Genomic DNA, 15315 nt, shown 5'->3' with positions numbered 1-15315 from the left:
TCCCAATATTTTATGAATAAACCTTCATACTACTTTTACCTTTAAGAATTTTGACCTGAAACTTTGCCAATGTGTCTCTATGACCTAAACCTTTAACATGTGATTTTCCCGCCCATCTAATTTGCATATTTGCATAATTAATTAGCTTTAAGTATAATGGCAAAGTTTCATGTCAAAATTCTTAAAGGTAAAAGTAGTATGAAGGTTTATTCATAAGATATTGGTATAATATTGGCAAACATGAATATTCATGAGCACATTATGCCAATTTTCCTCATTAAAGCAATATTATAACATTTTCAAACAAAATAGATTAGCATTTCTTTGCCATAAAATGTTAGCTTTTACTGTCAGATATATCCCTTTATTTTTGAGCGAACAACTACGGCAAAGCAAAGAAAATTGGAATTTACTACCAGCGCACATGTACGCTAATACGTACCACTCCTTCGGTCATGTTGTGGTACGACCCTTTGTTGTACACATCACCGTCAAGACGCCGTACATACTGTGTATGCGTTAGACTAACAATTCCATCGTAATAATAAAGGGCTGAATCAGCCTTTTATTTAAAATCTCTGATTTTGACAAAACTACAGCACCTAGAGTCTTGATTTTTGCAGGCTATATTGGTTTAATAAAGTACAATTTAATCGTATAAAAAAAGGAATTTTAAAAATTCAGTGAGGGCGTCTTCCTCAGCAAATGTTATAATATGGCTTTAACTTCATCAATATATTGGCAAAAACAATAGAATACAAAGAAACTAAAAACATGTATATCTTGACAACCGTATGTCCGATTTCCTTCAAACAAAAACTATTTTGCTCAGTGTATTTAGCTTAACTTATTCAATCTATTCAAATGGTTCTAAATTCAGTTTCTGTTTTCCAGAAACATCGTTTCGAACCCCCTTAAAGAAGCTGAATAACTTTAAAGCTGAATTTATACTCGATCGCCGAGCGATGCGATTAATCGCTTTTGAAAAAGCGATTTGCAATCGCCGAATTTTGCGATGCATCGCCTGTCGCTTTTGCATTTATACTTATCACGGCGATAGCGATTGCAGACGACAATTAAAATATTCTAAATGCCACAAAATACATTTTTAAAACATGAGTTGCTGTCAATAATTATTGCTTTGAATTAATTTATCACCAAAAGTTAAAAATCGAGAAAGGTAAATTAATTAGCAAAATAATAGATCCAGTTGGTTGTATATGATTGGTTGACGATTCACGTGTCAAAGCGATATCGCTGGGAAGTTGAGATTTCTTCAACTTGCAAAAGCGACGTCGTTTTTGCCTCCGCGATTTGAATCGATTGATCGGCTTGACGCTCTGGAAATGTAAGTAAACATTGAGCATGCGTGAAAATCGCTTTTCTGCAAAAGCGATCGAGTATAAATTCAGCTTAAGTGAATATCCAGACCTGTGATAATGTTGTTACTCACTCAATCCTCAGATTTCTTTTGAAACAGCTCGTGACAAAATGGTTGATTTTAACTTTATCCCAACAAACATAAAACATTAATGTTAAAGAGGTTGCTAGAAAACGTTTCGGTTATAATGGTATAAAACATGTAAGCATCATGTTTAAAAGTTGCAGCAAAACATTTTAGCGAGCCCGTGTTAAAAGCTAGGCCTACATTATAGCCAGGATTTATTTGCGGAGTTCGCAGAATTTCCAAAATGTGGACTTTCAAGTTCCACTAAAGTGGGCTCACCCACCCCTATCATTTAATCGTTTGGGGCTATACACACCCAGACACCCAGACAAACATACGTAGGCCTACGCGCGGTAAGCCAACATTAAATGCGTCCATACCATGCGCCGCAATGCGCTGCGGAAACCATGTGCCGTGTACGCCGCAGGTGCGCCGACTTCGCCACTTACACACAAGTGTTGGACACCGCTTGCATTTTGACGCGTTTGCTGTCATGGCCTGACCCATAAGGTTATTGACCTCAACGGCCTAGCAACCGAACATTTTTTTTGTTATTTCCATAGTGACTGAATAGTTTTGCAAAAATGAACGTCAGATGGTTTAATGGCAATATGTACCCGATCAATGTACGAATAAATCAGAGCTGAAAGTGAAAGCATCTCGGAGACTGCTTCTGGACAAGATTTAGCGACTTCCTTTTATTTATATAGATATGTGTTTCTTACAACCAACTTGTACTGTTCTCACTTACTGCCTACAACTCTACATTTTTAAATACAGTACTATGCAGAAGTTAGGACTTTATACTATATATATATACATGAGAGGGGGTGTGCAATTGATATTTATTTTCATCATACAAGTACAAAGAAGCCATTCTAGCGGTATTTGCCCTGACATTTTGGATGTTCAGAGACAAATGGCTCAAGACACGTAGATGTCCTACGATTCATTCCTCTACTGAAGTTAATATCTGCTGATAATTTGAACTTGAATTTAGACGAAAGAAAAGAAATGAGAAGAAATGTATCTTCTTTACCACATTTAAATTTATTAGATAATAAGCATATCTTACAGATTCAATAATAAAATAAACCAAGTCATGGAATTTTAATCAATAGCATTGTCAGGTGCGAGAGGCCACAAAAACAAGGAAAAACAGCATAAAATCAGGATATAATGTCAAAAATAAGCGGAAAATATAAGAAAAAGCTTTTGGCACAATTTTTTTAACCCCCTGAGCACTACCTGCTGATCTAACATTGCCTCTGATTGGTCAATTACATGGTACCTTCGCTTTAATCACCAATCAGAATGGAGCTTTGCAGATAATTCACCCTAATTTTTTTGCGTGGTGAAATTATTCTAACAATGTTGCTGATTGGTCCAATTGATAATGAAAACTTCTTTTTGACCAATAGGCAGGTAGTTCTCATGGATAGTATTTAAAGTTATGTCTATTGTGAGCTTTTGATGAATAGGTGATGCAATGAAGCTAAATGAGTATGTCCCAAACATTTTGATATTTGAGTTACATTGAGAAATTTTTTCCCTAAAAAAAGCAACCCGGTTTATGGGCTTTGCCATCCTAGATTTTGCCATTTTTCTTAAATTAAAATCAATCATTGTCAGGTCAACCACGATTGTTTGGAACCACGATCAAAACTTACCAAACGTAAGACATCATGGTTAGTTCAGGGAGTGGCACTTCCCTGGTTAGTTTTAAGATTTTCGATTAATTTTACCACTATTTCATAAGTAACATGTGTCATACATAATCGATAAATGTTGTACATCCAAATTTTATGTTGACATCTGCAACCTTTTCTGATGTCGACAGCGACATAATTGCATGTCGATGACGGCACTACCGTGACGTCACCATCAACAACATTGTTGACGGCATATAATGTCACTCACTCCTATAATTGCATCACAAATGGCTGCTTACAAAATGTTTAAGCTTATAGTTAGGGTTTTACCATTATGCCAAAAAGTAGACCTACGATAAGAATGCTATTAGTTGACCTGCCTGGTCTGTATTTTGTGTGTTAAAGAAAGTAGACAAAATATAGGACTTAAATTAATAATTCGTGATGCTTCTGGCGAGATGTCTAAAGACGATTCTCAAAATAAAATATTTTGATATCAATCCGCGGTGTTATAAGGCCCGCCGATTACGAGGTGATCAAAGTATAGTGCCATTGACCTACCATAATGATATGAAACATTAAGACTACATAAAGAACAACTTAGCTCATTCAAGAGCCTATACAGTAACATGAAACAATACCTGCTGGTCTGTTTGTAAGTGGAACTTCATAGTGCATCGTTTGCTACAGCTCAATACTTGAAACTCTTCGCAGCACCCACACATGATACTGGCATTCTCACACAGAACTAGTAAAGGCCAGATTTGATCAATAGTGTTTATCCTTCAAGCTACCGATAGCAATTGATACACTGATACTGATAATATCTGTTAAAGCCCGATAGTACACCGACGTATTATACAACGATATAACATTATTAGTTCCACCCACACACTGGCTATAGTACTCATTTCTTTATTCAACACTTCACAATTTAATTTTGCCACTTCCCTCTTTTACAACTGATTTCCTGACGTAAGTTATACCATTCATAATAATACTGAAGAGAACAATGGATCATCATATACTAATTGAGTTTCCTCTCTAATATAATTTTGTTCAGTAATTATAGTAAATTGGGACTGCAAAGCAGCATGGGTAATAATTAAATTAGAAGGTTTTACTAATTAGGCCCTATGTGTTTTATCAGAGCTCAAAGACAATGCAAGAGTGCCGTACTCAGAAATATGCCACTTTTATTTCTTTATTGTTCTAAGAATAAGATTCAAATGGGTTTACATTTTTAAAGCCACTTTATATCTTATTTCTTTATTGTTCTAAGAATTAATGGGTTTACCTTTTTAAAGGCACTTTATATCTTATTTCTTTATTGTTCTAAGAATTAATGGGTTTACCTTTTTAAAGGCAATATCTTATTTCTTTATTGTTCTAAGAATTAGTATTCAAATGGGTTTACCTTTTTAAAGCCACTTTTATATTTAAATTAAAACAACCAAATATGTATATCACTTTGGGACTTAAAATAAGTCAATAAATAAGTGAATATAGTTAATAAAGTGATAATATAAATAAAATAACAATAAAATATCACATTTAAAAATAGTAAAATGTAAACCAATTCACAAAGCAATATTGTTGCTTTCATTTTTTTTTGGCCTTTATTTTGTATACTTTTTGTTTTGTGGTTTTTATGTATTTTTTCCTCTTTTCCTTCCTGACCAAATAGTTTGGACTTTCCCCCTAGTTACAACCCCGATCAAAACCAATAGTGGCGCCACTAGATATTTTTTTCAGGGGAGCAAAGAGGAGAAAGGGAATTTCAGGTGGGCAAAAATCAATGTATCATATAAAAAAGTGCTGTTAAAAGTGGACATTTCTGTAATTTTGGGTTTTTACTGGGGGGGCATGGGGAGGGACAAGAGTCCTGACTGGGTAGCATTTGTCACTGAAAACAAAACTAATAAAAATGTTTTATGCACATTGGCAAATTTTCCCCACTGAAAATCACTTTGCTCCAATGTCCCCCTCCTGGTGTTACCACAATCGGCAATCAGTACTAATCATGTCAAAAATCTGGCACTCCCATCCAACCCACATAAAATACTTAGTGAATTATTGTGTGTGTATGTTGAAAGCATGTACTTTCTGGTTAATTCTCATCCGATGCAAGATGTCACAATACACACAGGGTTTGTCAAAGAAGCGTAACTCTTTAAATGTCAATATTTGATGTAATCTTATCTATCTTCGCTATCTTTCTGGTGCAACGTTCAAATAAATAACTGGCGGTGGTTATCTTCTGAAATAGGAAGTATTGCCTCGATTCTTTTACGTATATATATAGACCAGAAAAGTGTGTCACCGTGTGTGCATCAAAATTTATTCAAAGATTACTTGCAAATTTAAATTAAATTTTGAATCCTTCTAGTAATTTATTTAATTTGATCACAAACAAATGCTACTATCAAATATATGCAAAACAAGTACTTAAAATAAACATATTAAATGAAGCGTCTTTGCAAATGTCAATATTTGAATAATTATCATATTTTATTGAAAATTGTTTACCGTCACTGGTGAAGTTCGACAATTCCAGCTGTCGACGACATTAATTCAAATGCCAACATATTGGATGTTTTTAAAATTATGTGATCCACTATAAATAAAATGTTACAAACAAGTCTGAATAGTTATAGGCAATTCATCACAACACATCGAAATAAAGTGTCATCCCGAGTATTAAATAAACCAAAATAAAACTGAAATATAACATAAGTTATCTATATATAAGAGCAATTCCAATGCTGAAAATAAATAGCAGCCTATCATATATTTTGGGCACTTGGAAGCAATAATGTATGTCCCTAATGTGTTTAGTATAAAGAGGTTTTTCAAAACACATTACAGTCTCTATTTTTATCATTCCTGATTTAATATTTGATTTGAAAGCATTTACTTAAAAGTCATGCAAAAGTTAACAGCACTTTTGTCAGATTTGCTTTGTAATAATTGCCACTGTATCATAAATGGAAATAATGCAAAGGGATTCAACCACTCTACTTGCAGTTTTGTATTAATATAGGCAGGGTTCGATTTAACTTGTGTCGTGGAGCAAAATGCTCCCCATTTTGGACAACCTGCTACACAAATATCAGCTTGTATAGCAATATTTTACAATGTAAACATATGCTAAAATTATAAGAACATCACCTAAATAATATTTTCGTTAAAAATTGCTATGCAAGTTTTTCAAAGTAAATGGAACCCTGAATATAGGTCTTATGATCCATGCATTAAGGCTAATAGTATTGGTAAAGTCACAACAAATTAACAAAACAAGCTTTTTTGTCATCCCAGAATCACAAGATATTGGATGGAAGAGCATTATTTGAATTTCTTAGAAATTCTTGATATAAAGAAATATTAGTGTATTTTGTTAACTCCATAAACCACACCAATGATCAAGCTACATCCAAAAAAGGAGCAGAACTGTGATGAAATTCCACAGTAATGTGTTCATCTTCTGCAGTTACCATGGCGATAGCTGATGAGGTAAAGGGCCAAATACGCAAATGCTGTATTCTTTTCTGACAGACTATTCTCTGTAATGCTCTCTCCCGCATTCTTTTTTAGTCAATTTTGTTGCCAAGTCAGCATGTGCCCATAAAATATGATAAGAGCGTATAATAAATTCCCCCATTTTATATCTTTTTACAATCATCTATCTGGCTCTATTACATGTAGATTACAGGGGAATCGTTCAGATATAAGGTGCCACATCACAGTTATCACTCTACCAGTATTTTATTGAATTATTGATCAATGCCAGCTATATTTTTTTAACATGGATAGTAATTGTAATGCAGCCAAAGAATCACGCTGCTAATCTGATCAGGGTATATGGGAGGACTGGGGTCCTGCCCCATCATTCCAACCACACCCAGCTAGCATTCATTCCTACTACCATGACTACTGGAAGTAATACCAGGTTAATACTAGTACCTGTGTACTATTAACCATCTTCCAAATCACCCTAGGACTGATCAGAAAATTAGCTAAATTTCATGCTTAAAGCATCAACATCTTTCACATTATTGTTATTATGCTTCCAGCTTCTCCCGCCGCCGCCAACCCCCCCCCCCTTTACAGCTGTATCCAGATGCTATCACTACCCTATCTTCAGTTTTGGAATAAATTTATCTTACATTCTCGATATCTAACGTATCAAAACACATTCGCAAAATTGTAAAAAAGGGTGTTCTTTATCCATGAATAAAGTAAAATGGGCATATTCAATTATTCATCATACGAGTCATAATATTGCTTGAAATTCTCATTTTGGGAAACAAAAATGTGCAACTTGCAAGCCTCACTCACTTTAGGGAATGGTCATATAAGTTTCTATCACGAAAAAGAAGGTACCTTGAATTATTGTTCATGTATTAACCATAAAAGGGGCATTTATGAAGAGCAACAATTTCACAAAATCGCTCATTAAAAAAAAAAGGTTGTTTTTCCTCTGTGAAGTTCATGAAATCAGATTCAGAAAGGCATGTTTTCAATGTTCACTGACGAGCTTAAGTACTGGCAGATATATGGAGTGCGAGGGCCAGTAATCCTCTGTCCTTTCACACATAAACATTTGCCACTTGAAAATAAAACACCATCGGTGTCCTCTATCAATACCAAACAACAAAACAAAAGCAATTTATTTCAAAATCACTGTACCAATCAAATTTCTATAGAAAAACGACCCCTATATACATACGTATGCTATTGTGTTACCGACACATGGTCTTGCCACAAAACAATAAATGCAGGTGACAAACAAACAATTGCTATTCGAACTCCAATCCAATCCACAATATCAAATTTGTGCAACCAAGTATTTATAGTTCCATCCCAATCGATGCCATGCCACCATCGTTTTTTATTTCTTTTTTTATATAATTCTTATATCTCGCCGTAGTCCAACACCAATGACGTAAAACAGCACAGGTGAATGCATTATTGAACAGTTTCTCCCTTCACAGATTTCCCACCTTTTTTTTATATATATAAAACAATCAATAGTCAGAGCACACTGGAAAATTGAGTGATGAATCTGACAATCTAGAATCTAACAGATATCGGTTTGACATCATCCATAACACATTTCATATCACATGTCCGAGCCTGATTAAAATGCAAAAAAATTATATAAAAAGATTGCTTTGACATCATCCATACCATGTATCACGTTTCCAAGCCTGATTATAATACAAAAATTATCATAAAAAGAGAGTTCTAAAAACCATCCACAAATCACAACAAATACTACTGAAGTTGGAAACATGATATAACCCTTTTGTTTTGGAGGATTTGTTTGTTTAATTTGTTTGTTTTGCTATATGTGTTTGGTTTATTTGTTTGCAATACATTTATGTTTTGATAGAATTGGGGAGCTGAAATTGATATGTGAGTGTAGGGAATACATTGCAGGGATGAAGCAGATAGAGCCCCTTGATGCAGGTCAGGAGGATAATCGTCTTGAACTTGACACATGTAAATGTGCTGAGATTTTGAAAGAACTCAGAGAGTAATATGTTTTAAGGCCAATGTGGACAACACCATCATTTTATGTGGAAATGTTTTTGGTTTTATTATAATGTTTTGATTTGTGTTTCAAAATCTGTCCCGCCGCCCAAAAAACCAGCAGGTATCCTATGTGATGTGTGACACGATCTGGTCCATGGGAGCCAAAGGCGGCAATTTTGAAACTGAGATAAAGGAAAAAATATGGAGTAAAAAAACAATAAAATACATAAGAAAATAGGCATCAAAAAACTTCAGAACTTCTGAACCAAGTATGCTAGACTTTTGGTGTTTTCAGTGAATGATAGCCTATTGTATGTACATGTATAATGTAATAATTACAGTAACTCAATTTTCAAAAATGCCGCCTTGGCCCCCATGGACCAGATTGTGTCACATATAGCAACAGAAAGCTTGGCCGGCTAAGCTACATCATTGTGGCAAGTTAGGCCTGTGCACGTCTCTGGCACCCTGAGGGATCGGTGTTTAAAAACCACACCAGAGAGAACAAAGGTTTCTCTACTTCTTTCTTTTTTCCTTCCTTCTTTCAAAAAGCAACTAGGGCATTAGGTGTAATATTCCAGAATACCAAAGCTCCTAGTTGGTATGGTTAGAGATCTGCTGAATGGTGTAGGGTGGGCAGGGCCTACATTTTGCATATGATGTGAATTCAAAAATAATACATACACAAGACAAACATTCACACATAAAATCGCCATTCAAGCATATTTGAACGAAATGTAGTAGACTATCACTTTACTAATTAACTTCATTAGCAAACAGATCAGTTAGAAACAATCTGTAACCAATTAAATATTAACGTCATCAAACTGCCCGAAAACAAAGAAATTAATAATTTGACACCGAAAAGAGAGAGCTTCATCCCCAGCATGTTTAGAAAATTTGGAATCCTGCAAGCATTGCAGCCATTTTTGGTAACTGTGTTTCATCAACACGCTCTCATCATGCTCATCAGCATTCTCAATTTGGAAAAATAGCTAAGTACTGTGGACACCCGCGGGTACCGCAAAATTCAATTAAAGTCATCTACGCACCTGCATCTTTTGTATTTTGGTGAAAATTAACACAAATGATAAGACCTACTGTATGGAATTTGAAATATTATGTTACTATTAAGTTGTAAAGTATAGCCTATAGGAAATAGACTTTGTGATTTGCTATATACTTTGGTTCACCCCAAGTTTGGTAGTGACGTCACTTCGTTTTTCGCGATTACACCGCAAGTGTGTCAAAAAGCCGCCAATGTATGTACGTGAGCACTCTCCGCGATTAACATCATGTGTGCGATTCAATAACTGCAACCAGTGAAATATGTGCCTACGTCATTACCGAACTTCAGGTGAACCAAAGTTTTGGGTCTGTGTGTGGTATAAACAAAGTAAAGAAAGCACTTTAAAACATTTTTATTGCACACATTGATTGGGAAAACGCAGGCCTATAAAATAGGCTCTTCAGACCTAATTATCCTTACAAAAAGTGCATCGTAAGCAATTTAGTAACAAGACAACTTTAAGTTAACATTTAACATACCATACATAGGAAACACCTGTATAGCAGATTCAAATGTCTTCTAAATTATAGGCCTAAAGTAATGCATGAGCTAGTGCCCATCTGCAGACACATATCATACCCTTTTTGGGAAAGGACTATACTACTACCAGGGCTTCCAGCACAGGGTCAATCGGTACATAACAATCAGTAAACCATATCATTATCTCCATGGTTACCGTGGTTACTTTGACGTCATACAAAATACTCCTACAAACAACACTGGGTTTATACCAGGACAGGGCAAACTTTGCGGGTTGTTGTCACAGACTTGAACTTTGTCACTAAAAAGAATTTAGCCCAGAATTTATGCACAAATTTACTAAAGCTAATTATAAATGTTCAAATATTTACATACTATATTAAAATAGTGCAGAAAATATTACATCATTATGGAGCCTTTGTTCACTGTTTTGGTACTTTGTGTTTGAAATAAATTCATAATATAATTTTTGTTTAGCATCCATAGAGGTTTGGATAATGGTCTATTTCAATAGGCACTGACCTCGCTAAACTACGTCAGAGGCCCAGGGACCATGCTTGTTGTTGTCATTATGGTAATTCAGGTTACCCTGGCAAACCTTATTCCCTGTCAAATTTGCTCCCTGAGATGTTCCATCTACCTTTGGACTTGGACTTGCCAGGCTAAAATCCAAAAATATCTATCCTATATGAGATCCCCAATTGAGGTTTGTTTGAGCATGGAAGATCTCTTCCATATGGTTGTGTGATCATCTGGCTCAGTTCTTCCAGAATGCAACACTATGGACCACAATGGCCTCACCCTAATGGCATAGTTCAATAACTTCAATTAAACACTCTTAGTGCAAAATTTGACCTCTAGTTGCAGAGTATGAGTTTTTGTACCCAAATTTGTTAAGGTCATTCAATGAATGTACATATGTATTGGGGTTAAAGAACTGTGCCATGATAGATGAACATGTTGTGGATCCTAGTGTAACCTGTTATTGTATGGCAAGTGAATAGCATCAGCAGCATTCAGGCCAAGAGCCAGGAAGGCCTGGTCCCTTGTCCCTTGTATTGTAAGGTTGTGAGGTAAGATTAGCACTGTGCCCAAACAATTTCAAAGCAAATTGTTCATCAAAAATTGGAAAGCAAGATCAATGGGATTGTCTCCTATCTTCTGTCAGAGCAGGTGATACAAGCAAGCAAAACAATTTCATCAATTACCGCAATAAGCATTACCATTGAACCAGAGCATTTTGGTAATAACAAGACTTTATAAGCATCATTGCAATACTGCCTTGTACAAAGCAATTTGGTAAATTGTAATCAGAATCATGCAAGACTTGGAAGATACAAGCATAAACCAGTAAGTTTTCCTTTGCAGAGCCAGTCTCATCAACTCATTGCCTGTTTCATCATCTCAATATTGTTAGTTCTCAAAACTAGGCTCAAACCGTGGACCTATCAGACCTTTTACTATCCAGCTGACACGTGATCCTATACCAACAAATGAAACATAGTCTTCTAGTGTATTATGGGCTCCTTTGACATAACTGGAATTTTAAGCACTTAAAAACTGAAAGTGCCCTCCTATAAAAATCCCACCGGCAAATACGGGTACGGACGCTTAATTCTTGTTGGGATTTTCTGAGGAGGGTCAGCTCTCTATATTTTGTATGTGAAATTTACTCCAAGGCAAAGGTGCCCATGTGTGCTATTAGGGAAATCTTTACCGTATGCATTTTTAGTTTGTTTGCGATATATGTATACCAGGTACAGGTAACCGTGGATGTCCTCGGTTTGCAGGGTTTCCATGGTTGCTCTGCTATTTTCATGTGTGCGTCCTCGTTTACAGGTCTTTATAAAAACTGGGACAAAAGCACCCCTACAATCAGAGTCTATATAAAACACATAAGATTCCATGGTATCATTATCTATACAGGCACACCAAGCTTCCCTATCAGTATTTATAGCCCTACTAGTATAGGGCCTTTTGACTGTGGTGATCCAAAACCATGCTATATCACAATACCTGGCTATATCCTGAGAACTGCTAAACCCAGTGACTGCTATTAAATTCCCCAGAAATCTTAGGGTGGAGCGGTTAGTGGGTTTTAGCGGTTCTCGGATATAGTGTTTAAAAGGCCCTATAGTAGGGCTAATCAGTATCATAAATGGATCCAGAAGTTTGTTAGGGACTTTGGCTTTAATCATTAAGTTTCTATATATGCTTTTATCCTTTCCCTTAATCATGATGGCAGTCAGGCACACTTCTAAAATTCATCAGTTGTTAAGATAATGTTTCTAACTTTCCTTGCCCACTTTATATAAACTTGTACATGTATTACATTTCAAATCCGCCTACATATATATCAACATTAATGATTTTGTTTTTTCTTTCAAGTATGTCTTTTGTACCCATCAATACATTATTCACATCATATTGATAAGGTGCTACCGGGGGTCTCTATAAATCTATGTGACGTGCCGAAAAAAGAATCAATACGGTTCTGCCTTATATTATGTTATGACCAGAGAGGACAAGTTAGCAACAAAAATTGATTGAGTACATGAAAGTATAAAAACAAGTCAGTACACTTGTCACCCATTTAAACCCCAAAATTATGAAAATGTTCACTTTTTGTGTCAATTTTGCAAATTTGTTATAAGTTTGCCCCCTGAAATTCATTATTCCCCCAGACAATAAATTGTGCCCCTCTCCCCATGCCCTAATGTAAAAATATTGCTGGTGCCGGCACTGGATGTAGTTGAATTGAGAAACTGCGTTTCACAATCACATAGCCCTGGCAGCTCAGGCCTAGAACATGTGAGGTACACCAAATTTGAAGTTGAAGTGCAACATAATGCTGTATTATTGTGATGTGTCATTGCGTAAACACATTTGTCATTTGCCAACTCTGCAAATAAATTGGTAATGTTTTCACCTTGACTTTTCTGTTCAAAATCTATTGAATTAGAATATAAAAATAGCCTCAGCTCTTTCCAACTTATACTGCTTCTAACCTTTAGCTCAATACTCATTGCAGATTTAATCAAATACAAACTCAGTTGTATTGCTCTTTTTAAAAGTTTAAACATGCTAGAATTTTCACAAAAAGGTCATCAGTTCAAATCTACCTCCAAAAGACATGATACATGGAACAAGTACAAAGCAAATGAGTCAATCAATATCACTTCAACTGGGGATTTCTTTTGTGCTTTATGCACCCATCATGTCTTCTGGAGGCAGATTTGAACGAATGACCTTTCATGAAACAGCCCAATTTTTTTGCCGGGCCGAAACTTACCCTGCCTTTCGGAAGTATCTTTTCCATGCATTTCTCACACATGCATATTCTAGAGCATTCCTCTAATAAAGAGTCATCGCTATCTGAGTCCTGTCCGTCCAAGCCATTATTACTCAGTTTGGCTGCAAGCTCCACAGTGGACAGCACACCACTAGTGGGTGCATTTTCCTTCATATTTTTGGTGGTGGTGGTGTTACCCTCAGAAGAGTCAATTTCCAAACTCATAATGAGACATTCTTTGGTGAACTGCAACTTTATTGCCAAAAAAATATTCAAACAACAAGACTACCTTCTGATGCCATCAGAATGTTGACAGCAAAAATTGTTGATTCAGTTGCTCGAGTCCAATCCAGCAACTGCACACCATTGACAAGTCCCAAAATCCTCTAATACTATAGCACTTTGATCGCTATGGTAACCATGTTGGGATGCCCTTATTTTTGAACCATTAAGATGTTCCCCTTAGCAACAAGAGTTGTTTACTTTCACCTTCACTACAAGTACCACACAAAGGTAACAGTACATCGAGCATAACATCCTCTGTATCTTGTTTTTCAGCAGCATTTCATATGGCAAACCAGCAGCATCAACACCACTGTTGTATGTAGCCTGGTCACTGATTGAACTGATCTTGTTGGCTGATGAGGTCACACTGCTGTGGCTCCATGCTTTACAGCCAACTCCTCCTCTGCTCTGCCTCATCCACCTTTATAGCAGTTGACAGCTTCTCTGCTCAGTTCCAATGTGCACTGCCACTTGATTAAACATCTGATGATGCATTGCAATCATCAATTTGATGAGACAAGAACCATTTCTCTCCTCCTCTCTCTCTCCTCCTTGTTCTGCCAGAGAGTCAATGATAATAACTAGGTGTGTGTGACTATGAATACTGGTACTGATGACACAGGGTGATGATTATCCACTGTTATATATTTGATATTAAACTTCCAATGCAAACAAACTTGTCCTTAAACTCAACTTCAAACCTGTCACACACACCAATGCCAATGAATGTAATGCACTACCAAAATAGCTGGTTCCAAGTCTCCCTGTTATGCACCTGTACCATGAGCTATGGTTGTGTGTTATTTTAACCTTGTTATATAGTGATGTCCAACTTGAAAATAACATACATGTTGTGTTGTACAGAAAAACTAAAAATATACTTCTTTCCCACATGCCATGTCAGAGATATCAACACAAAAATGGCAAACCTAGCATTTACAAAATACACACAGGCAGCCGTTCACAAGAAAAGCCTGACAGGCTCCGATTACCACTCCAACAGGACTGTACCACTATCTTTACGGGGAAAGACTCCTACCAGTATACCAATAACACTCTCGATAGCATTGTCATATATTTCGTACACATACTGAACTTCCTATTGTCGTATATATGTACGTGTGCATATAGCTACACTAACCATCACCACACCTTTTGTGTTTTTGTTTGGAAAGCTGAAATCAATAATCAATGTTGGTGGTGTTTTTTTTAAACGTGTAGGAGTGTCTAGCTGGTATCTATCGCCTATAATGTACAATATTATCCTTTATGCATGAGTAGAGTAACCAATTCTATTAAAATGCTTTCAGCGCATGCATGTAGTAACTATTACAGTGGTAAGCTATCTCACATCTGGCAATTATTTTTCAACATTTGATATTATAGTCAACACTAGAAATAGCTGCATATCAATCAATGTGCGATCAATGTTAATCTAAAGAAATATATGTGCAACAATAACAAGATGTAGCTACAAAACAAAATGTGTTGCACTTAATATCATACCAGGCGATACTACGAAAAGAAAGACCATAGATGTATATAAGGCCAA

The 15315-nt window shown here is 36.0% G+C and overlaps 1 protein-coding gene across 2 annotated transcripts in view; it reads right to left on the bottom strand.

Moving 5' to 3' along the window:
• Positions 1-14726, bottom strand: part of LOC140153782 (inositol-trisphosphate 3-kinase B-like) — a 34322-nt gene extending 19596 nt beyond the window's left edge. Inside the window, exon 1 of one of the 2 annotated variants that reach the window (XM_072176635.1) lies at positions 13479-14726. In XM_072176635.1, coding sequence (XP_072032736.1) covers positions 13479-13703 — 225 coding nt within the window. In that variant the 5' untranslated portion in view covers positions 13704-14726. Of the gene's footprint in view, positions 1-3740; positions 3983-13478 lie in introns of those variants that run through there. The other variant, XM_072176636.1, reaches the window with a different exon arrangement.
• Positions 14727-15315: the final 589 nt, after the last annotated feature.

The sequence above is a fragment of the Amphiura filiformis genome, chromosome 5 (genome assembly GCF_039555335.1).
Source record: "Amphiura filiformis chromosome 5, Afil_fr2py, whole genome shotgun sequence".
Lineage (NCBI taxonomy): Eukaryota > Metazoa > Echinodermata > Ophiuroidea > Amphilepidida > Amphiuridae > Amphiura > Amphiura filiformis.
Note: the sequence above shows the minus strand (reverse complement) of the source record. Positions and strands in the feature narration are given on the sequence as shown.